Source organism: Phodopus roborovskii, unplaced genomic scaffold, assembly GCF_943737965.1.
Source record: "Phodopus roborovskii unplaced genomic scaffold, PHOROB, whole genome shotgun sequence".
Taxonomy (NCBI): Eukaryota; Metazoa; Chordata; class Mammalia; order Rodentia; family Cricetidae; genus Phodopus; species Phodopus roborovskii.
Window position 1 is genome coordinate 6,901,565 of NW_026126629.1, and position 26,077 is coordinate 6,927,641.

The 26,077-nt window shown below is 41.8% G+C and overlaps 1 protein-coding gene across 1 annotated transcript in view; it reads right to left on the minus strand.

The window, feature by feature from the left end:
- Positions 1–24,770, minus strand: part of LOC127238251 (ubiquitin-conjugating enzyme E2 E2) — a 280,453-nt gene extending 255,683 nt beyond the window's left edge. The window contains exons 1-3 of the mRNA XM_051206787.1: positions 24,616–24,770; positions 19,404–19,587; positions 9,246–9,296 (exon numbers count right to left, since the gene is read on the minus strand). Coding sequence (XP_051062744.1) covers positions 9,246–9,296; positions 19,404–19,579 — 227 coding nt within the window. The 5' untranslated portion in view covers positions 19,580–19,587; positions 24,616–24,770. The remainder of the gene's footprint in view (positions 1–9,245; positions 9,297–19,403; positions 19,588–24,615) is intronic.
- Positions 24,771–26,077: the final 1,307 nt, after the last annotated feature.

The following is a 26,077-nucleotide window of genomic DNA, read 5'->3' on the forward strand; positions in this document are numbered from 1 at the left end:
ACCAGAAGTAGAGTCTTACTCTGAAACTTGTTTATCTTCACAGCAACCTGAGATCTGTTTACACCTCCCCTTCCTCAAAAGGCAGCTTTTCATTTTTGCCTTGTTCTGAAACAATTCCTGGCCAGTCTTCAGGGTTGAAGCATAAGCTGCAGAGGCTGCAGGTCCCTGTGCCTCCTTTCATAAAGTTATACTGAATACCAGCGCCCAGCACTGTACTCGATGTCAAATGACTACTGATCTCAGAGTTATCTTGTGCATCTTGTCCTGCTCACTTACTGGCAGTTCAGGTGGCTTTCCCCAACATGTCACCACCTTACACATACCTGCACAGATGTAATTTTACTTTGCCATCCCTAGGCCCCAAAACCATCTTGAACCAACTCAGGTTTTCCTATGTGACAAGCTGCCCACTAAAAACACCTCACTGCTTAAAATGATGGCAAACTGGAAATCAAAAGAATACTGTGAGCAAGGAGAAGAAGCTTTCTCTATTCAGTCATTCTCTCAGTTAAACTCCCACTAACCCACATGCCAGTGAGCTCAAACATCCAGCAACTGTCGAACGGCTTTTTTCTTAGAAGGTGGATGCATCTGGTCATACAAGGCTTGAAGATGGCTTGAAAACATTAATTTTAGATAATAACTTCCTTAGTTAGAGTTTCTCCCATTGTGACAAACACCATGACCAAAAGCAACTGTGAAGGAAAGAGTTTATTTCATCTCACAGTTACCAAGTCACACACCATCTCTGAGAGAAGTTAAGGGAGAAACCTGGAGGCCAGAACAGCTGCAGGGGCCATGAAGGTGTGGAACCTGCTCCTCGTGGCTTGCTCTGCCTGTTTTCTTACAGCACCCAGGACCACCAGCCCACGATGGCACCACCCACAGCAAGCTGGGCCAGCCCACATCAATCATCAATCAAGGAAGTGTCTGGTGGGCATTTTCTCAACAGGTTCCTTCTTTACAAATGACTCTGCCTTGTGTCAAGTTAACATAAAAATAGCAGGCACAGCTACCAAATGATCATTTTGAGATGTATTAAATGGTTTTTTAACACCTATACTTATATATTTGACAAATAATCTCTTAATTTCATATTTAAAACACTGTCCATTACAGTATTGTTAGAACTCAATTTGGGCTTCACAGTTGATGAAAACGTAGCACTTTTTAAATACGCCCTATTTTCACCATATCTACACAGTGGATTATTAATTTCCCATTGACATAGTAGATCAGGGACAGAATGAACCTGCTAAATGTGATGTGGACCTCAGGGTCCATCTGTCTTTAGGAAGACCTGTGAAATTCTTGAACAAAGTGATATAAAACTAAAGCTACCCAGAGATAGTGCAAGCCATTGGAATTGTCCCAAATTATTTAATTTTACAGTAAAACATACAAGGTTTTGTTCTACTACATTAACACATCCTTGAAAAGCAAAACAACCTATTACAACAACTCTAGAAGCATCTAAGGGATTTGACAACAATTCAACAGTAATTAATTTAATTTCTTTATTTTCATTCTCTTAAAAATATGTTTATCCTTTTGCCTTCCACTGCTGCTTATCCAGTCAGAGCCTAACAGTGCTCAGCTTTACTTGTGAGCCAGGCTGGAGCCGGGCAGATACTCAGTAAAGGAGGAAATGCTTTGCCTTCAGCTGGAGAGGACCATGCTACTCAAAAGAAGCATGGCTCCTATCCCACTCAGCTGGTCCTACTCCAGGGCCCGGCCCTCAAGTTCTCTAAACCCACTTTTTCATCCATTCCATCTTGGCCCACTTCTGCAGACTCAGGCTATGCCGTGTGCCCTTCTGCAGATCACCACAGCCTGTCGACGCTGGGTTCCAAGTGCTAACAAACTTAAGCCTCACAGCAGAATGGCCATTGCTGAAGCAATGAACATTCCTGCCACTTACAGAGACCTGGGCTAGCTCTGAACCAACACTTCACCACTTACAGCTTCTAGGTCACTCAGCTCCATATTGTGTATCATAATGTGACAATTCTATGGAAACAGCAACGCAAAGCTCTCACAGCAAGCTCGGATGTCAGAAGCGCCGAGGATGAAATCCTTGGTTTGCCACTTGGGAGGTGTCTTTGAGGACCGTTTCCCTATCTGTAAAACTATGTCTAAAACGAATGTCAACCTCTACTGACCATCATAAAGATCAAATGGGGAAACACTGACAAAGCATGTCCATTGCTTTGTCATGCCCAAGGCTGGAAGCATCCCACACCTGCTAGCTCTCCACGATAAGGATTCGTGTTTCCCTGTTTCTCATTCACCCAGACATCATCTACACACAAGGATCTGAAATGGCAGGTGGGTAAAGGAGCTCTCACCCAAGTGGGCAACACGTACAAAGCAGCTGAACCCCAAACACAGGAAAATGGGCAGCACCGGGGCTCTGGGGAAGAGGTCCAGGTCCAGCAGGAGGCCCTTGCATGAGAATTAGTCCTTTTTTTTTTTTTTGAGACATTTCAAATTATGACCATATTTCTTCTTTCACATGGTTAAGAGCATTCAGAATTCAGAATTCACCTATGGGTAGTAGAACAGAAGACGGAGTCTAGCTTATGGATTTGCCTGGATCAATAACTGTTCTAGTTAGATTTCTGTTGCTGATATGAAACCATGACGAAACCCAACTTGGGAGAGGAAAGGTTTATGTGGCTTACAAGTCTACCACTGAGGGAGGCCAGAACAAGAGCTCAAGGCAGGAGCCTGGAGGCAGGAACTGAAGCAGGGACCACAGAGGCACAGGGCTTACTGGCCGGCTCAGCTTGTTTTCTTAGATTCTTAGATGGTGCAGGCCCACCTACCCAAGTGCTGCTGCTAAGGTAAGCTGGACTCACACACATCACTCATTGATCAGAATCTGCAGGAGGCAACGCCTCAGCTGAAGTTCTCCATCCCCAGGGAACTCTGGGTTGTGTCAGTTAACAGAAATTAACCAGTACAGAGACATTTTAGAGTAATTTGCTGACCCTGTACAGATATCCCACTATTCCATTTTACAATTCTAAGTAAGTTCCTATTTTAAAAAATAGTTCAAATGAAAAGTTTTAATACCAAATGTGATAATCAAAATTTGTACTGTTCTTAAAATGTGCCAACAGGAAGCTTTGAATTGAAGTATATTTATGACCAGTTGATTTAAAAAATGAAAATGGTAAACGTAATAATTACTGTAAGGAAATAATTTAGATATACAAAAACAGTTTTCAGGATAGCTTAAAACACAAAGCACTCTGGAAATTAAAGCAGTACATATTGCAAAGTAATATGGCACTTTATATCTAAGGTACTTAGGCAATAAAGTTAAATGTGTGAGCAACTAAAAATAAAATGTTCTACAACCATTATAAAATGCCATCCCAGTGTGATCACTTAGTATATGTTTTTCAAGCACATTCTGGTATATTCTTAAAACAAGAAAAAGCAAAGCAAAAATACAGTGGTAATGGTCACTAAACCATGCAGCATTTTGATTAAAAGAGAAATACTGTCTAAAGAAAGATTTAAGAAATAACATTTTTCCAGTGACTTTACAGAAACAGTAATGCTCCATGGATTTGTCTGGTTCAGTGAAGTTTCTGTTGCTGTGAAGAACCATGATCAAATGCAACTTGGAGTGGAAAGCATTTCTGTGTCCATCAGTTGTCAGGTTGAGGTTAAGAGGCAGCACACACGTACCCATGAAGCCCCACCTGTCAAACAGGCACACCCTACAAGTCTATATGCTGGCTGTTGTCTTGGTTGAAAACTCAGCCTCCAGGCAAAGGTAAAAGGAGGCCAGGACATGCACTCCACTCCTGCCAGCAACATAAAGGGTCATCTTTAAAACTAAAAAGGAAGGTAAAGAACAAGAGTATAAACTAAATTCTTAAAACAGTAGTTCTCAATCTTCCTAAAACTGTGGCCCTTTAATATAGTTCCTCATGTTGTGGGACGCCCAACCATAGAATTACTTCATTGCTACTTCATAACTCTAAGTTTGCTACTGTTATGAATTGTAATGTAAATATCTGATATACAGGATATCTGATATGCTTCCCTTCCCCCCACCAGGGGTCAAGACCCATAGGTTGAGAACCACCACCATCCTAAAGGAATATAAGGTTAAAAGCCCTTGATTGAGGTGGTCATGGGTCTGTGGTGGGGGTAAGAGAGAGAAAACAAACTGTTGTTTTGCTAAATGATTATGCTGTCAAACACTATTCCAAACGTTTATAGTCACAGATCTGTGCTACTCTAAACCTGGGTCAAAGAATTTTCTTCTTGCAGGGTTAAAGCAGTTTTCTAACTGGTCATGATGCTGAATGTAAATAACTTTGGGTACACCTCTGTGGATGGATCCTCTGGATCGACCTCCCAAGGTTCAGGGAAGTGCGGGAAGACGTGGCAGAGACAAATGGCAGCTGGGGAGGGCTGTGGAATGCAGACTTTGGACATGATGCTGCTGCTGCATGCATCAGCTCACAGCAGCTATGGATGTGCACTAGATCAAGACAGCTCAGACTCCACCATGGATGGGGAAGGGGCCCAGCCCTATCACAGGAGCTACCTGCAGTTGGAGACTGCTGAGGGAAGGAGTTGCTGTCCTCTGAGGATGTGGCTGCTGGTATATTGGATGGGCATATACCCATGTGCTTCTGTGCTACAGTAACTAGACTCAGGGTTATTAATAACCACAAAAAGGGAACATGCAATTGGGAAGAAGGTGGGGTCTGGGTTCTGGGAAGAGTTGAGGGGTAATGATAGATGGGTGTGATCAATATACATTGTATAAATGTATGAAACTTTCAAAGAATAAAAAACATTATTTTTAAAAACACTTGAATTTATTAAATCCAAATCATCTGCTTTCATCTGTCTAACACTGAGTAAGGTACTTAAGCTCTAAGCAATAAAAAGACCAAACATCTCACGCAACAATTCTTCACCATCCACAAACTGCTATTCAGCTCTTCCAGCAACCAGAAAGGAAAAGAAGCTGTGAGGACAAGGAGACTTCTGAACTGGGTGCCCTTTCTAGAGACAACACCTCGTAGACACAAAACCCAACTTACATCGCAGGGACTTCCAGTTCTATAACATGGTTTCAAGAAACATACACATACCCACTCATGCATACACCGAAACACACACACACACACCACAAACAAAGACTTTCCCTTCATACTGTTTCAATAACAATGATTTAGGAACTCCTTTTGCCTCTATTAACTAACAGGCTTCATCACTACAATGAGACAGTGTCACAGAAGAGGTGACAACTAAGAAAACCTGAACTAACTGGTAAGGAGAAGCATACCAGCTGGAGGATGGACATGCCCTGGTTCAAGCTTACTAAAGACACACTAACCAGACCGTGGTATAAGAAAACTACACCACACACACACACACACACACACACACACACACACACACACACACGTATATGCACAGGAAGAACATAGTTCAGCAATAAAGCTTCATATTTATGACCCAGTGATTCCAACAAGGGTATCCAGACAATTCATTAGAAGCACAAGAAATTACAGTGGGAATGTTCTTAAGAGTAAGAGATGGGCTACAGAATGAGAAAAAAATTCTGCTAACTACACATCAGACAGAGAATATTTTAAATATATAAAGGACAGCAAAAATTAAACAACAAACCATCCAATTAACAAACACTTAATATGTGGAAAATACAGTTCTTAAAAGAAGAAATATAACAGCCAATAAACACTTGGAAAAAAGCATTGAACACACTTAGCCATGGAGAGATGCAAATAAAAACTGTGAGATCCCAGGTCACTCTCAAGAATGGCCATTACTTTGAAAGCAAATGCCAGAGAGGATATGGGGGAAGGAACTCTTGTTCAGTATTGGTGGAAGGTAAACTGGTGTAGCCAGTATGGAAAATCAGTACAGAGTTCCTTGAAAAAAATACAGCTACAACTACCATACAAAGCAGCTGGGCCACTAGAGCATAACCAAGGGATTCCAAAACAACACACCAGAGGGACTTGTACATCTGCATTTATTGCTGTTTTATTCACATCAGTCAGGGGGAGCATCAGTCTAAATGTCCATCAACAGATGAATGGATAATGAAACTGTGGCGCATAGACACAATGGAAATTTACTCAGCTGTAAAGAAAAACAAAATCATAACATCTGAAGGAAAATAGATGGAACTGGAAATTATTACATCAAGCAATGTGTGCAGTCTCAAAAACCATGTGTTCTCTCACATATAGAACCTAGATTTAAAATTGTGTGTGTGTGTCCATGCACATACATGCTTGTAGACTATGACACAAAACAAACAAACAAACAAACAAACAAACGGAACCCTGAGTAGGATGGGGAAATATCTTGGTGAGAGAAAATAAAGGGATCTATGTGGTTGAAAATAGGAGGAAGGACTAAGAGAAAAGGAACCACTGGGAGAGGCAGATAGGAGAGAGGGACAAGTTAGAACAAAGTATAATGGCATGTATGTATGAAAAAGTCATAATGGAATCCATTAGTTTGTCCACCAACCCAGAAAACAGTGAGAGCAGGCAGAGAAGGGAGGTAACTCAGTAGTAATGCCCTGTCTTAACAAATGGGATAGGCAACACAGAGAAACTGCAATTGAAGTCCCATCTCATACCACATATACAAATTCTAATTCAAGAGTGATGTATCCTTTTCTCTAGTTGTGACCCACAGACAAATTCTATGAACAAAACCTTTTCTTAGATATATAATAAAGTTACTTGTTTTGAAACATTTATACTGTAACATACACAAAAGAGCTACTGATACAGGAAAAGTTTAACTCGCCTAAAAAAGCAAACACGTACACACAACAAACAAAAACAAAAAAAAACATGTATTTCATTTTTACCTTTCCCAAGAACAAACCATATAAAGAAAATTTAACACATGAAAACATGTACTTCCTACATAAAATAATTTAGCTTGTTAAATCACTTGTGGGTGTTCTTTTAAATAACTACCGGAGAGCTCACAGGGAGATAATATGTTTAGCACTGTATTTCATCCTTACTACCAAAAAGATAACACAAGATTTAGGTTCATTCAAAACCCATAGGGTGGGATGGAGTGAACCAATACCAAACAAGGCAATTTCCTCTGGAAATGGCTCACACAAATATGGCTGTCTCAACTGACTACATAACTGGGGTTGGGGAGTAGATATTTCACTAAAGGCCTACATGATTGTTAAATAATACATTTGTTCCTTCAATATGATTCCTAGTGTTTCTTAACTAGGCATCATGCTAAAATATGCATCAAAACTCAGGGCCTCCATATCTAATCCGATAGACAGACTACGTTGCTTAATGTTTGCTTATGTCTCAGAAAATGGGATTACACCACACTCTTAAATGCAAAGTGACTTCTCCCACAACCAGACAGCCCATACATAAATCCTCCCCTCCCTGTTTGCTTGAACAAGGAGACCTCCAGGCATTCCCTCCCATCTACACCTGTGAGAGCTAACTAACCCTGAAACCAAAAGACAAGGCTTTGTGGCTGATCTGTAAAATAATAAACTAAAGATTTCTTCACAAATGAGAGCTGGATGCAGATTCAGTTAAGGGCTCTTCTGTTAATTTGCTATATTATTATAAGCTAGTTCCTTAGTCGGTAGACTGTATCTTTTAAAAGTCAACCACAAAGCTATTGTCAGCTCTGGCCAAAAACAAACCAAAGTTAGTCATCCTCTAACTTGTCTTTCTAAAGACACTAACCACATTTTCAATGAACTATATTGAGCACAGTGATTCATGACTGTAATCCCAACACTCAGGAGGCTGTGGGAGATTAAGGGTTCAAAGCCGGTGTGTACTACATAATGTGATCCTGTCTCAACAAAACAGTGAGATGTAGTTCAGTGGTGGGAGCTTACCTGTCTGTCATACCCAAGGCCCCAAGCTCTACCCCCAGTGCCACAAAAAGAAATATAGATGGACAGATTTACGATGAATCAATCAAACATGATAAGTCAAGCAAAAAAATAGGAAGTTCATACATTTACCAATCAGTTGTTTTTTTAAAGGTTACAAAAAATATCTATGCAGAAATAGCTTATTTTTTTTTTAATTTAAAAGAATAACACTATTAAAACAAATGGTATCCCATGAAAGAATGAATTTAAAAAAAAAAAATCTGATTCTATCTGGGGTTTCTTCCCATGCAATCTCTGTCACCTGAGGCAAATGTACTTTAAGTCAAAAGCAGGACAGATTTAGACAGTAAATGGTTTACCTAACACAAAGAGAGCCTCATTTACTGACACAGTCTTTGAACACTGCCCTATAAGTCTGTACATGGTACATGATGCTCATTAAAAACCAGACAGAGTTTGCATGCATAACCCTCACCTGAACCAAGTCACCATGGATCCATGTATCCATATGACCATCTGCAAAAGGTTCGTTTTCACATGAAAATAAGACAAGCAGAATTAGAATTACACTAAATGAACTCAACTGCATTCAACGTGGGAAACACTGCCATTTTTGTAAATCTGCCCTCTCACCTTCAGTGCTTGAGACCATCAATTTAAAGCAGGGAAACTCCATGTTGGCCTGGTTCCAATACTGACCTCATGCCAAAGCAAAAATAAAGGCCTTAAAATAGCTCAACAGCCACCATCCAATTATCACGCTGGCCCAAGACCAGCAGAGGCAGGAAGTTATTTTTCTCTTCTTCCTTTATGTACCTGTGTATTAATCATTTCTGGGCAAATACTTTTATTTCCTCCAAATAAACACTGACCAGGAAAAAATGCGGGAAATGTAATCACAAGAAGAAAATTTTCACTATTTCTGCCTCAAACCGGTCATCATTATTCAGCTCAACCAACAACCGATGACAAAAAGCATGAAAAAGCCTCATGAGAGTTTTGGTGCTTTTGTAAATCAATTTCCAATACCTGAGTAACTATCAAACAACAAATATTTTGGCCATGCTTTTATTATAGAAATAAGGCCAAGACACCTCTTCCAAGTGAGAGATAACCCTATGCATTGTTCTGTAACACCAACACCTCATGACAGCACACTGTGGACAGCACCAGCAGTCACACTTGCCACATTGTTCAGTTTCTGCACAGCCGATCACTACCCCTGTGCTTCAGTTACCGAAGTCCAAGCCACTGTACTGTTTTCGCCCTTGAATCAAATGCACCTTCTACAAAATAGACAAGGAAAGGAAACCAGAGTACTTACCTACAGTTGGGAGGAGGGTCCAGCGTGATCTCTGCAAGCTCCTTCTGAATTCTTTAAAATGAAGACAAGGAAAATCATGTTCAAACATCTTCATGCTCAACCTGTCTCAATGGCTGCACTTGCACAGCCACATCCCATTCATATGTATTTAGTAAGAAATCCTAGTTCTGCCAGAAGTGCCAAATACAGTAAAAAAAAAAAAAATGCTCTTTCTCTAGTTTTGAAAATGGACACACACAGGGGACAGGAAACCATCCACTAACAGCATGCCAGCCATTATTCCACAGTAGAAGCAACACTAACCCACAAAATGAGGATTATTCTTTTCTTTCAAAACATAAAATTGTTTTTTCTCAGCTCTAGCTCCTCAGGGAACAAAGGTCTGGTACAAAGATGGCAAACACCCTCACCCCTATCCCACCCCACCCCACTAGCACTGCCCTGAGCTCAGGGGCCCAAGCCCAAAACTAAACCTCACATGTATAATTCCTGGCTTTTACTCTATCCACTCTCAATGACTACAATATGGAGGATAAAGAAAGGTTGGGGAAGATTCTCTCAGACTCAGTTTGAGCCAAAATCAATCAATCAATTTTTCCATTTGACATATTTTATGTAGTTTCTCTTTCTAGATACTCAAGTGTCTGGATCCATTGCACGACTTCATAATTGGGGATTCAAATAACAACAACAAAAAATTCACCAAAATTTCAAGTTTAATTACAAACAGCTGCCATGTAGATTACAGATCATTAAGAAGTCTAATAAAATTCTAACTTCTGGTTTGTCTTAGAACACCCCTATATAAGACAACAAGCTGAACATACTAAGTTGAATCAAGCATCTGGGCTGATCCAATCAACTGATAAAGAAATGTAAGTATCTCATTCCAACCTGAGACCCAGATGCCTGTAATAGTCACAGCAGGCTGTAGCTTTCAAGTCTGACATTATTCATTCCTTCTGCTATAAATACCTGAATACTATGTGTATAATACCTGAATACTGCATGAAGAGTGTTAATGTCATTGCATGAGCCTGACATAAAGAATTTTTAAGTTTGCCTAAATCCTCATGTTATTGGGGGTCGGGAGTAACTGCCAGGAAAGGACCCCAGATACTCACAGATGCTAAACACAGCACTACCAGTGAGCCACACCTACCACCCATTCAAGCATAGGCTGTACTTAGATTTGTAACCACACCTAACATCCTATGTGCATGGAGAGAAACTAGGAGTGGTCCACTGCTTTCTGAGTACCTCTGGCACTCTTACCTATGGTTCATACCTTACTAAATGTAGGTTTTGTTCAAACAAATAAAGCACTCTCCAAAGCAGCTTTGTTTATAAGTGAGATTATTAGCAGAGCTGGATAATTAAGATAATGTATGAGTAACAGATAACTAAAGTACCTTAAAAAGATTTAAATAACAAACATTTGCTTTTAAACTATTTCATTCTATATATTTGTTTACATGTATTTATTTGTGAACCTTTATTACATTCACACACGTGCACACTGGTACACACACACACACACACACACACACACACACACACACACACACACACAGGTCAGAGGACATCCTGGGAGACCAGTTTTCTCCTTCCACCCTATGGAGTCCAGGGATGAAACTCAGCTTGTCAGATTGGTGGCAAAAGCTTTATCTGCTGAGCCATCTCACCAAACCTCTTCATATATATATATATGTATGTATGTATGTATGTCTCTAATCCACACTCAAGGTTGAGGTGTTATGACAGAGATCAAGACTGATAAAGTCAAAAAACTTTCATTTTCATTCTCCTTTAGGCCATTAGCTGTAGACAACAAGCAAAGACACAGCTCTCACCTGTTCTGCGTGCCTCAGTTTCCTGTTCTACAAACTGAAAAGACTAATGCAAACTTGATGAGCCCTTTATCATTAACACTCTAATTACCATCTGCATATAAATATGAGTCAAAAGTGAAAAAAAAAACAAGTATCCAAGACCTGAAAAGAAGCATCAGACTTTCAAAATGAAACGGGGAGTCCAGGCTGGCGCTCACAGACTCACATCCCTCATTCAGGAAAGTGGTGAACAAAAATGCAAGAGAATAAACTACGAGGAAAAGGGCCTAAAGGGTGTAAACTGCACAGGCTGTACTTGGCAAAAGGAAGCTTTAGAATGTATAAAAACACAATAAAGGTTCAAAAGGGATAGAGGTATAATTTTTGGGAATAGCACTTGCCCAGAATATATAAGGCCTTATGTTTGAATTCCAGTATCACCAATAATAAATAAATAAAACCTAAAATTAATTAATAAAAGATTCAGGGAAAAAAAACAAAATTAAAATCCCCAAAGAAAAAGAAACTCATGTAAGAAAATCATAAATCAAGTATGAAGGAAGCTTACATGCAATATAACTTTAATCAAATGATATGTTATATGAAGGGGTTGATCTACTGGTCTAAATGCTCTGACTTAATGTACAGCTTAGGAATCACACCGGGCTTGCAGGAAATCTAACTCTCCTATGCTATTTGGCCTAGCATTGACCATCCACACCCATACAACTGGTTGACCTCTAACTCACAGACTTCACAGGAGACAGTTTGCAGCTGCACTATACCATGTAAACATCACAAACGCTGACTCTTGAAGATGCAAAATTAATTAGCACAGAGGGCTGGAGAGACAGCTCTGCTTCTCTTGCAGAAGACCTTGGCTCCTCGCACCCAGCATGTTAGCTCACAAATGTTTGTTGCTTCCATTTCAGGAGATCTGATGCCCTACTCTGGGCCCCCAAGGGAAAGCAAAACTTAAAACTATGAAGTGAAAATAAATAAATCTTAAAAACAAAAAACCCAGATACAGGTCAATGAGGGCAGGAGGGAATAAATCATACAATTACAGTACTAGTATCACAATTTGTCAAAGTGGGAACCAATAAATACTATGGGAATGTGAAGGAAATGAAAGTTTAAATATATTTTTTAGAACATAAAAACAACCAATAATGATTTTTTTTTTAATTACAAAGAAGAGAAAGAGGAATAGATAATCTGACTAAATCCTAATATTTCAGAGCAAGGTATCAAAAGTTAACAAATTTAAAAGAAAGTATATTTAAAGTTTTTAAAAAACAAAAAACAAAACCAAGTTAGAAACCATAGATATCCACAAGGTTTCTTCAAAAACCATCAAGACTGTCGAGAGGCAGCTCAGAGGTTAAGAGTAGAAGCTACTCTTTTAGAGGAGCCTGGGGTTAATAGCCAGCAATCACATGACCAGCTCACAACTGTCTATGACTCCATTCCAGTGATCTGACAGTCTCTTCGGGCCTCCTCTAGCACTAGGCATGCATGTGATACACCGACAAACATGCAGGCAAAACGCCCATACACATAAAAAAAAATCTTAAAATAAATCAAAATTGTTGGGACTATTGAGGAAAGAGGGATGGCCAAAAATACTATTGCTTCCCATTAAGAAAAAAATTCCCTACCTTGGGTGATTTGTTTTAAGAGATGTGTGACTTCTTTTTAATTATGTGTATGCATTTATATCTGTGTAAGTCCATGCACACAAGTGCAAATGCTATGAAGATGATGGCATACAATCCCTTGGAGCGAGAATGACAAGACAGTTGTAAGCAAGCTGTTTCATATGGGTGTTGGGAACTGAACTCAGATTCTCTTCAAGAACAATTCCTGCTGTTAACCTCTAAGCCATCTCTCCAGCCCACGAGTGACTTCTATAAACTATCTTTAAAATTAGGAAATGGAAACAAGAAGCACTCAAAGAACATTTGTAACCAATAAAAGAAACCTGTTTTTGAGATAGAGTATAGCTATGCAGCCTGGCTGACCTTGAATTCACACTCCTAAGTGCTAAGATTACAGGCTTGTAGCAGCCACATCCAGTTGAAAACTATTTTAACCTAAAAGAAGTTCATTACGATATTCAAGTGCCAAATTTGAGCACAAAAAAAGTTTTTTTTTGACAAAAATCATAATTTTCTGTCAGAGAATTCTCTAAAAGAACCCAAACTTCTCTCCCTGCATGCATGGTTCCATATATTATTCAATACAAAAAGTAATTTGCTGAAAATTCGACAGCTTTAAGCAATAAGCCAATATATTCAATGTATTTTGAGCTACCACTACCGAAGAATGGCTGTTTCTCTTGGCAGAAAGGATTATACAAAGAATTGCTATTTAGACAATTATAAGGTATCCTGCTGTATTCAATGACAGCAATCCAATTCTATCTCCAAAAACTGTGATTGTGGTATCTATTAAGTAAGGAGTAAGGGAGACAGGTATTTCATTCAGTGTCCCCGGGGTGAGAAACAATGAAAAGGAATTAGTATTTCACCCTTAAAGTGTACCTTTCATGTGATGATCTTAGATGGCTAAGAGATAATTAAACACATCACACAGAATTCTCTATTACTGCTCTATGTGTTCTCATTTACAGGATAGGAAACTGAGGCTGGGTACTGCACATAAGCAGGAAGAAAAACTAAGACAATAATCTTCTAATGCAAATTAAAAGGTGGCTTTTTAACAGACAATTGTCTTACCCGTAAGTCTACAAGACAACTGACTGTATTTCCAAGTCCCATCATCCACTATGATATAACCCAAGATTCTGTGATAGGCATGTCAGCAAGGGCACACATTTCCCTGGAGAGCCACAGCCAAGTTTACCTGTTCAACAGTTTACCTGACTTAACATGATGCTATGTTGCAGGAGTGCATGAGCAGGGCAAGCATGCTATCAATTTGGGAGGCTACTGGTTGTTTTTTACCCTTTAAATAAGAAGGTATGGGAGGGGTGCTTAGGGAACTTAATTCATTCAGACTCAACTAAGGAATCAAAATTAGATAGGAAGGGGGAAATCTACTAATACACTTCAGAAAATCGAAGCAGGATGTACAACACACACACACACACACACACACACACACACACACACACACACACACACACACAAACCTAGGCCTAAAGAAAGTTCACTCACCCATCCACCCACCCACCCAGGCTCAGCACAGCAAGGACACTGGGGTTTAGTCAGGAAAGGACTTTCATTATGCCCGTACTTTCTTCTGCCTCTGCTTTCTTTTTTTCTTCCTCTTTTTTTTTTTTTTCTTTGACAGAGGCTCACTGTGTAGGCCCAGCTGGCCTTGAACTTGCAGAGACCCATCCACCTGCCTCTGCCTACCAATGCTGGACCTCTTTCATCTTTTTTTTTTTTCCTTTAATTTTTATTTCTGTGTGTGTCCATATACGTGTAAGCCATGTGTGTGCAGACTCCCAAGGAGGCCAGATGAAGGCATCAGATCTCCTGCCGCTGCAGTTACAGGTGGTTGTAAGCTGCCTGATACTGTGCTGAGACTGGGGCTGGGAACCTCAGGAGAGCAGTAGATTCCTTTACCTGCCAAGCCACCTCTCAGTCATCACATCTAGACTTCTCTCCTCCCCAACAGATGGCATGCCTTAAGACACACCAGCACTCCTAAATGGCTGAGCATTTCCTGCCGCAGACAGCTTATTCTCAAGAGAGCATCACACTAATTTTATTTTCATATTTTTAACGACAAAACAGTCTCTAGAAGAAAAAAAAAAAACAACTGCCACTGCACATAAGCCTATAATTTAATTCTGGATGCTGATAAGTACCATGGACCTGTCATTTTTAAGTGACCACCGACTTAGGACACATCATTAATTGTGTGCATCAACTGTAAAATACCTGCCAACCGCAAAACATATAAAAGCTTTAAAATGCACATGTCAAGAAAACAGCATTACAAGCAAACTTTGATGAGCCCAGCAGAGAACAAAAGATGACACTGGGACATACTGAAATCCACCTGTCAGCGTAACAAAAACACAAAGTTGAAAACCAAATACTCCTTCTAGAATAGCACTACAGTGAACGTCCAATAACATTACGATGTCAGCTCTCAGAAAAACTAATTTGAAATAAATCTGATTTAAAATTCATATTTATTGAAATACCAGTGTGAAAGAGGCAGAGTCAATTCAGTGAGAATCTCAAAAGAGATGTTTTATGGAACTGACTAGTAATTTAATCAAAATTGTATATATTTGTCACTTCAGACATCATATAACTGTCCAACTACATATTTGCAAATATCACAGAGCAGCATAGACACTTCAAGAGAACCAACTGTGGTAGGAACATGCCAGTCTTAAATATAAAACTGTTTTCAAAGAGGAATGTGTCACAGATGTAACCTTCCTTCTTGACTAAAAAAGGCAAAAGTTTGTGCTTCTGTTTCAGTTCTTAAATGTACAGAACACTGTTTTGTGATACATCAAGAATAAGATACTTTAAAGAAACGTTTCTACAACCCATTAATTCTACAATTATAGTAGATTTGTTACAGTAATTATTAATCTTAAAATTCTAGCATTACAATTCATGTAGTAATTGAGCCCTAAGTGAAAAGCACTTCACCTGAGTTGCTACAAAACAGGTTAATTACAACATCCGAGTAGCACTAGAATAACAACACTAAGCCTGGAGATTAACAACAGCTTCACTGAGTCAAGGTCTGCACCAAATGGAACTGAAAGCTATCCTCACAGACAGTGACTAACAACATCCATCCTCAAGAGCTTCCTATAAGCAAAAATACAAGCTCATGACCACTCTCTCTGGAGGGCACGGTTATCCTCATTTTGGAAAAGAGAAAACTGAGTGAGCTGGGCATGGTAGTATGCCTGTAATCCCAGCCCTTGGGACACTGGGCAGGAGGATCTCAAATTCAAGGCCAGATGAGCTTTATACTTAGTTCCCAGTCAGCCTGGCCTACACAGTCTGAGTTTCTGTCAAGCACATCCCCACCCTGAAACAAGAGGAAAGTGTGACTAGATAGAGACACTAAGTCACAGAGCTGTTAAGTGTTAGAACCTGGGCTCCAGGCAGACCTTGTCTCTTGAACACAAGCTTTTACTGCAACTGTGTATCTTGTAGAATGGCAGTGTTCAGGAAGACTTGTCATCTAAATATTGATTCTTAATTTTTAAAAATACAAATTAAAATGTTGTTTTAGGTCCTAACTGAAACCCCATTCCTGAAATAAGCTCAGAGCTTTAAGACAGCAACAAACGAGAGAGCTAGCTTGCAAGGCACAGAGCCAGTGCATGGGTGTGAATGAAGGTGGCCACTTCTTTTCCATGATCCTCAGCTTTCCCACAATTTAGCAACCAAGCAGCATTTTTACCTGTAAAACTAACAGGAAATGGCTTCACATACTGCCACCTGTAACTCATCCGGGGACATTATGCAGACAATTCATCAATCACAAATTCAATGATTTTGCCAGTGAAGAGACTGTTTTCTCTAGGAAGCAGATAAAAGATGCCTTTTACTGGAGCAATATTAGCAGTTTTTCCTCTTGGGCGTCAACCAGGACCAGGCACAGAAAACCATCCCTAAAGTCAGTTTTATCCCCTATTTAAAGAGGGTCTTTCACACATGCCTTTAATCCCAGCACTAGCGAGGCCTCAGAGTTTGAGACCAGCCTGTTCTACGAAGCCAATTCCAGACAGCCAGCTTTACACAGAGAAACCCTGTCTCAAAAACCAAAAAAAAAAAAAAAAAAAAAAAAAAAAAAAGGGGGGGGTCTTTCTCCCATAATTTATTCATTAGGGTGTGCTTTCTAAAATACTGTAGTAAAGTGAATGAAAAGGTACATTAAGCTGCACACCTTCCTTCAAAGGCAGACTTTGTCTTGAGGATTTTTTTTTTTGGTAGGGATGCTCCCCAATACAGAAACGAGATCTCTGGTGATTAACAGTCATAGGGAGTGCAGACAGACAAGCAGGATTACTCCCAGAAGACCTGCCTAGTCCTCTCTCCCCTGCCTGAAGCAGCCCTAAAAACGCCAGTGTCAGCAGCTCAGGGCAGGATAAGAGTTCCTAGATGGAACTGCATAAGGTCTGGATTTGGACAGTCTTACCCATCCTCCCCAACCCAGGTTTTACCCAAATGTTACATTTCTCCACTCCTGACCTTCCTTATCCTCTCTACCCTAGTCCCACTTGGCAGGAGCAGGTGTCTAAACTGAACCTTAGGAGGGGAGAGTTACCCTGCTAAGTCCCCTTGGACACATAGTATAACAGGAAAACATTTCCTACCCCAGCATGTTCTAATTTAAACTGGTAAATATCTCAAGCTATCTGACTTTATATAATTCTCTCAACAATGGTCAGAGATCCTGGCAGGAATGCATAGGCTGCCTGCTATGACCGTGGCCCAAAACATTTGTAGATCACATCGTCACAACATATCAAAGTTGGATGCACTGCACTTAGTTAGTTTGAATGTCTTACTGACCAGTCACCACTGCTCTGACCAGAGGATCTACAAAGGTTCATCACAGGCCTATGGATAGAACTCAGTTAGAAGGACATACAGTCTTCAGTTTTTAGGAAAGAAGTTCCCTAATTCATACCTTCCAAAGGCTTATAAAGCCATCATTCAACAAAGAGTTCCCTGTACCTGAAGTTACATGTGTGAGAAGAAAGTTAAATTAACACCTACATTTCCTATTTGCCATTTGCATTCTTTCAAAAGGTATTAAAGAGCATAAAACCACAAGCAAGCATGAGTCCACTGAATGTAATCTGCCTTTCAAATTTTCTTCCAAGAACCAGGCTATATTATAATGCTATCAAAACAGATTCTCTCTAAGCCCAACATGCCAATCACTGTGAGGGGTTGAAGTGGTGATAGAGCATCATCCAAGTACCTCCTTTACAGACCTATCCATTCTCTGGAGAGAGCGGAAACCTGCATCAAGACCAACCCCCACCTAATGTGATGAAATCAAGATGCATTAACACTAGCATTTCTGACTTTACCAACTGGGAAGGTTAAAGACTAAATCATCAGTCAATAATTGCTTCAAGAGATATGTATGTGTGTGTATGTGTACATGAGTGTGAGAGAGACAATGTGTGTGTGTGCCTCAGTGTGTGTATGAGAATGTGTGTGAGAGTATGTGTGTGTGTTTGTGTGTGTGAGTGTGTTGTATACATGAGTGTGAAAGTGACAATGTGTGTGTGCCTCAGTGTGTGTAAGAATGTGTGTGTGTATGTGAGAGTATGTGTGTGCATTTGTGTGAGAGTATGTGTGTGTGTACATGAGTGTGAGAGACGATGTGAGTGTGTGTGTGAGAGAATGTGTGAGTGTGTGTGTATGTGAGTGAGAGTGTGTGTGAGAGTGTGCGTTTGTGTGAGAGTGTGTGTACGTGTGTGTACATGAGTGTGAGAGACGTGTGTATGTGCATGAGTGTGTGTGTGAGAATGTGTGTGAGTGTGTGAGTGAGAGAGTATGTGTGTGTGTATGAGAGAGAGAGAGAGGGGGGAGTGTACAAATGTATAAGCCAGAGTTCAATATCAGTTATTTCCCCTGTCACTCACTCCCTGTTCATCCTGGTTTGTTTTTTGTTGTTGAAATAAGATCTCTAAACCTGGAGCTCACTGTGGAAAAGACATAATGGCCAGTGAGTTACAAGGTTCCAACTGTGTCTCACACACACACACACACACACACACACACACACACACACACACACACACTCCCTCCACTCTTCTTCCCCACCTCTACCCCCTCCACACACACACTCAGAGCACTGTGGTTATAGATGTGCCCCACCTTGCCCAGTTTTCATATGGATGATATTAATCCAGACTCAGCAGCAAGCATTTTGCCCACTGAGCCATTCCTCCACTCCCAGCCCTAGTCAAGAGATTCTGTGTTACTGAACAAAAAAAGTATATTCATGATCAAGTAACCATAAATCAAATTATACTTTTATAATGTCCTGCTCATGTTTTTCTAACAAGACAGAAATATATCAATGCACTACAAGTACAGATTTTATAATATGCCATGACTCTAAATCAGCTTTTAAAAGTTTTTCACAATTAAAAACACATTTTAAAAATTATATTAAGGGGAGAATCTGTAAACTCTATGACCTTCATCCCGGAAATGACTAAATACATTAAGGGGAGAATCTGTAAACTCTATGACCTTCATCCCGGAAAAATGACTAAATACAAGGGAAAATGTGAGTTTAAGATGATAACTTGAAAGCAAATCCAAAGCTGCCAGCAGCTGGATACCTTTTGGCACTGGTGGACAGTTTGGCAGCTGTCTTGCTAGAGAGCTTCCCTTCCTTTTTCTTGGGCTGAACTTGCTCTCGCTCCGGTTCTTGCTGAACACTCTCCCGTTGATCTCCATCCGAACTTCCTCCGCTAGTGCTTGGACTGTCATCAACTCTCTGTGCCTCAGTGGACATTTTAGATCCTGTATTAAAGGATGAAACATTATTTAGTTTGCTGTGATCAGGACTACAATAAGGTACATCAAGAATGGACAGAAAAATGAGCCTAAGAAACTAAAGAAGTAAAATTAGGTATAAAAATGGGAGTTGCCTATTTACAAAACAAAGCTTTTCTTCTACGAATTCATGTAAAATTTAGACACAGATATTGGTAGTAATTTTATTCACCAGACAAAAACTAGAAACAATTCAAATGTTCTCCACCTAATGGGTAAAATGTGGTTCATCCACATGACAATATACCTCAGCCACAAAAAGGAACAAAGTCCAGTGTCTGCATGTTTCAGCAGGAAGACCCTGAATCTTTACATCACGTCAGAGAACCCAGTCCAGCCAGAAGTACCACAGACTGCACAAGCTCATCTGTAAGAAACGTCCAGACAGGTAAATCCATGGGGACACAGAGACAGAGTAAAAGGAAGTGACTTTTACAGAGCAGAAAGTTTCCTGTGAGTTATAATAATGTTCTTAAGTGGAGGTCAGAGCAGAAAAGCCTCAGCATTGCTCTGCTTTGTTTCTGCTGAGAACTGAATCCAGGGTCCTCCCCTGCTAGGCAAATGTTCTACCACTGAGCTACCTACAGCAGGCTAAGATGTACATTTTAAGATGGTGGAGGCACAGTTTGGGCAGAGTGCATGTTCAGAAGAGTTCAAAAGTGGAGGGGGCTAACTTTTTAAGGTGAAGTACATCTCAAATGAACCGGCATAAGACAAACCAGAAGAGGCTGGAGAGATGGCTCAGCAGTTAAGACCACGGGCTGCTCTGGCACAGAGCTTGGGCTCCATTCCCAGCTCCTACAAGGTGGCTCACGATGGGCTGTAACTCCAGCTCCAGGGGATATGACACCCTCTCTGACCTCCCTGGACACCAGGCAAATATGTGGTGGACAGACATACATGCAAATGGAACAATCATACACAGAAAATAAAAATAAATAAATCTTTTAAAACAAGAGAAAGAGAGAAGAAGACTGAGAGCCTCAGTTTTACAGGCATTGGGCTAAGCACTCTATGCTCAGCTATGAGAAGTCTAGACAGGTAAGCAGACCTGCAAAGTGTCCTGGCAAGTCATCACAAAAAAGCCCAGGGCTGAGAAACAGGGGCACTGCCACGCTAGCATCCAATCAATACATCCTCAGAGCTGAGCCAAGGTTAAAATCCTCTAAGCTGGGAAATTGTTTTAAGTAACCTTTGTGATAACGGAGCAGAGGCCACGTGATTCCAAACAAGAACTGAGGCTTAGGAGCGTGTGGGCAGTGACCCAGCTCCACTAAGCAACCATGTTTCACAAGAGATAGAGGCTATACTGAGACACTGATGGGTTCATTTTTTTTTTTTTTTTCCTCCCCAGACTGGAGGAAATGGCCCTCGAGGTTGGAAATTCACTTTGCTCTGGGTTCATGCTCCTGGAGCAGCTCCGATTACCAACTCAATTTCCTCAATACCTTGATACCTAGGTAGCTGTTATAACCTAGATAGCAGACATAAAAATGCACTGAATGAAGAGGATATCCCTTCTCCAATCGCATTCCATCATAATCATCCCAGTTTGATCCTTACTATCATCCTGTCTGACCCAGCAAAATGACAGACCCATGCCCAGACTCTACAGGGCCTCAAGCCACCAGTAACCACTCTGAGTATCATATAGCTAGAGCTCAGACATGTCTTTGAAAAATGAGACTGCCTGTGACTATTGTCACACCATTATAACCACCACCACCATCATCATACACACACACACACACACACACACACACACACACACACAGAGAGAGAGAGAGAGAGAGAGAGAGAGAGAGAGAGAGAGAGAGAGAGAGATTAATCTAAATTCCCTTTTTGGTTACTATTAAATTTAGACTCTGAAATAAAACTGTTCCTGATATGGTCAAGAGTATGCTTCAGTGCATAGAAAAACAACACCTCACTTAAAACACAATTTGCTACTATCATTACCTAGTCCAAAGGCATGACCCAATAACTGATCAACATTCATCATCATCAGTTTAACCTACAGTTTGCTCAAAGCCATGGTGACTTTTTAACACAAGCCTTTAGCAGACTGAAAGTTTTATAGGGCAAATAAATATGCATAGCAAAGGACAGGAAGAATCAGAAGCACAGAGATGATGCATCAAAAGGCACCACACATAACATCACCACCCTCAGCCCTAGCAGTTCCTTTGTCCAAACAGCTCTCAAACACAGGAAAATTGGACTGCTCTCTTACCTTCTGTAAATGGTGACCATCATTCTCCATGGCTATGACATCTTTTATGAGCAATAAAGTCACTTAATAGAATACTGAAATTTTATGTCAGTATGTTTCACATCTAGCTCTAAAAGTCTGAGTATATTTCTTGGTTTTTCTTCCATTATTTTATTTGACTTTAAGCCTGAGTCCAAATCTACAAAAAGTTAAAAAAAAAAACAAAAAACCTTGTAGGTTTGTACACTATAGCATGCTCGATAGAGCAGGTGTACTGGGAAAGAAAAAGAAAGAAGCAGTCTTAGGGTTAGATCCGCTTGGGGCAAGATGCTGTTGGAAATTTTTTAAGAGACATAAAATCAGTGAAAATTTGTTTTATGTATCCTAAACCTGAGACAATCTATCACATGGCAAACAATACAGGAGCCAAGTCACAGCTGCGTACTGAGTCAGTCATAAAACCACACACTCGGCTCAGTATTCTTTATGTACATCTGTATACACCTAATAATGTGTCAACTATATAACTACTGAATAGACTACTCAATGATGTAAAATGCCATAATCTTAGACTGAAATATCAAAAACTACTACACAATACCAGAAGATTAAGCTACTAAAACTACTAATGAAAGGCTGGGGGGGCGGTTGTGTGGCTCAGTGGTAGAGCACTTGCCCACTTGCCCAGCATATATGTGAAGGTCTGGGTTCAATCCAAAACACTGCCGAAATAGAAGCATAATTTCTATAGCTTTACCACAAAAAAAAAAAAAAATCCACTTTCGATCTAAGATACCTATTTCAGCCAAAACTTGACCTACAACTGACAAATCCACCTGAGACCACTGGTAATCCTTATTAAATCATTTAGAAATAAAGTTTTGCATCACCTTTTCAAATGCCAAGAATATAAGGATTGTCTGCTGAGTGTTTCCTGAAAAAGATATGGAACAAAGTGACTGGACACTCAGGCACAATTAAATTTATGAAAGATAATACTCTGTAGATCATTTCAATTAACTATATGTATAAAATTGGTGACTTTCTCTCTAAAGTATAAATGAGTAAGTTCCTGAATAAAAACTTTTAAATATTATCTTTACAGACACTAAAATTAATTCCTAAAGAGCTAATTCCATACAATTACCTAACCTAAAGAAAGCTCAATTCCAGGGCTCTACACACAAATACATCTAATAACAGTTTCAAAGATCTTAAGATTCCTAAAGTAGTATTTTTATTTCAGATTCAAAGTGAACCTTAGTCCCTAACTAAACATAAAATAATATGGTGGATTTTCCAAAAACACATTGCAATTGAGAATTTACACACACTTAATTTTCTAAGCTTTCTTCGATATTACTCTATGTTGTGATTAGACTCTGTAAATTACCAGCATAGTGAGTGAGATTCACCTGCTTCATAAAAACAAAAGAATCTGTCTGTAAATCCCATTGATAAAACCAACAACAGTCAAGTCCACATTACTATTCATCAAATATTATTTTTAAAAAATAACTTGAAAAAACTTGTCATCGGTGTCTTGTAGTTTTTCTATTTGGGATTTCTAAACTTTCCCAAAATGAGAAATATTTTATATTACATGCCAAACATGTAGCACTACCAAGCTTTTCAAATGACTGAAAAGATATTTATGGAGAAAACAACAGAGGAGCACCTGATTGGGGGGAAGTGAGCTGTTCCCTAGGGGAAACATCTCAAGGTATGACATATGAAAACACTCCATCTTCATCATCGCCCACATATGAAACGGCAAAGCACCCAGGAGCATCCCAACTGCCTGAGTAAAGACAAATATTTGGATTCCCAAGATTCAGATTCGATTATCACATTTCCAGAGCGTGCTTTTCAAACATCCTAGGATTTAAAACTAAGACGAGCTTTTAAAAATCTTTCTGAACAGTAAGGTAATCAGAGGTAAGTCCTAGCACACCCTTTTGTACTTTGCAATGGAAATACTTGCGCAGACACAATACAGTGGTGCTGGTATCAGAGTCCTGCAAACCAGCAAATGGGTCCAAGAGCCACCGAGCCCAGGGTGATGATGTCTCTAATGCGGCCTTAATTTCCTTTAGGGAAGATGGATTGGGCATTTCTGGTTAGTCGTGGGAAAAGAGCCACCAAGAAGCCAGGTTTTATGTTCATTAGAATTGGAAAAGGGTAAATGGATCAAAACATTAGGAGCCAAGAGGGGATGGGGGGTGGGGGGAATGGGGGGGAAATCCAGTTTCCAATCAGGCCAGTGGGGGCTGCAGAAAAGCCAGAGGAAAACCGGCTCCGGAGCCAAACTGTGCCAAGCACCAGGCATTACAAAAGACCAGTGCGACGCCCCCCACCCCGGGGCATCACGCACACACCCAGCCGGTGCTCCCGGGCGGGCCCTCGCCCGCACGGACACCTCGTGCAGCAATTATGCAATTAGGGAAGAGCTCGGGACAGCCGGGCACTTTGCACCGCGACATCCATCCTGGACTTTGCGGAGACTTAGTTCCCGGCTGCGGCGGGCGCGGGCGGGGAGGGGAGGGGAGGGGTCCTCGAGGGCGGAGGAGGGCCACACTCTGCGGGAGGGGGGGAGGGGCGCGCGGGCCCCGGCGGGCACGCGCAGGGCCAGGGAGGCCTGCGGGGCCGCGGGCGCGAGCCCGAGCCGAGGCCGCGGCGGGGGCGGGGATCTCGCCGGGCTGCCCCTCGCCGCGTGGGGTCCCCGCGCGCCCCCACGCCGCGGCTCAGGCCGCGGCCACGCCCGCCCGCCCGCGCCCACTCACCTCGCGGCGCCACCCGCGCTCCAGCCGCGGCTCCGACGCCGAGTCCCGGAGTGAAGCCGCCGCCTCCGCGAGCCGCCGCCGCCGCCGCCGCCGCCACCCGGCCGTCCGCGCGCGCCCCCTCCCAAGCGCGCGCTCGCCCTGCCCGCCCCGAGAGCCCGCGACAGCGCGAGCCCCACGTCGGCCTCGCGGCGTCGCGCCCGCGCGCCCGCGCCGCGCTTTCGCCCCGCCCCCGCCGGCGCGTGCCCGCGCGGGGTCCGGTGAGGTGCGCGCGCAAAAGTAAAGTGACAGCTGAGTCCCGGGCCGGGCTGCCGGGGGCCACGGCGGGCTAAGGAAGAGGGAAAGGGAGGTGGGAAACCGAGGCTGGACGGCGGCGGGAGGGGAGGGACGCGGGGACCTTGACGAGCGCGCGCATTAAAGGGACACGCGGGCTAAGGGGTGGGGGCGCTCCCCCGCAGGGTGCTGTGCAGCGGAGTGGGGTGGGGGGCGGGGAAACCGCCCACCATGCACCCACCGGCTCGTGCACGCGCAGGGACCCCCACCTGCACCCGGTGGGAAAACTTCACGTGAGCCCGGGTGAAGCCTCCTTTGACCCCCTAGCTGCTGCAGGAAGGCTCCTGCTGTGCCCTGGCCTGGCCTGGAACTCAGACTTCCACCCTGGGAGGCTGGAGAGGGGAGGGGAGGAGTGGGGCGAAGGGTGCAGCACTATCAGAGCGAGTGGGAGGCTGCCTCTGAGCCCGAGAGACCGGTGTGGGACAGTAGCCTTGCTGTGGGTGGCCTGAGGAACCATCAGTTCCCCTGTCATTGTAGCCCAAAATAGCCATTAAAAAAAAAAAAAAAAACAAAAAAAAACAAAAAAAAAACAAAAAAACTGTGCTTGCTTTATAAACTAAGCTTCCATGAACTTACCCCACTACCAGTGCACACACACACACACACACACACACACACACACACACACACACACACACACACCACAGAGACCTCCATCCTCTCCTAACAACTGAGTTCTAGGACTACTCTTGACTTCTGTTGGGACACTTGGAGTTGTTGACATTGCCCAGCAGAGAGAACTGAAGACCATCTGCCCACCTATGAGAGGCCAGACTCGTATAGTCTCAGTCACTAGTGCTAGCCAATATATAGAAAACGGTGTGGAGACCAGCCTACCAGGTGCCATAGACCACCATGGGGAATGAGAAGTCCTGAGCCAATCCAACAGTCTAAAGAAACTAGCGCCAAAAAGACCCCAGAGACTGGGACAAGACAAGAGCCATTACCTGTGTCTGAAACTGAAAATGCTTACACCAGATGTGTTCTTCGAGAATTGGCTTTTAATTAATCAACTCCCTGAAAACTGCATAAAGCAGCTAGTGGTGTCTAGCCTGGAACTCGCCACAGAGGAAAAATGACAGTACCTGTGTCCTCAGGGATGTTAGCTCAAAGATGTACGGGAGGATTAGAA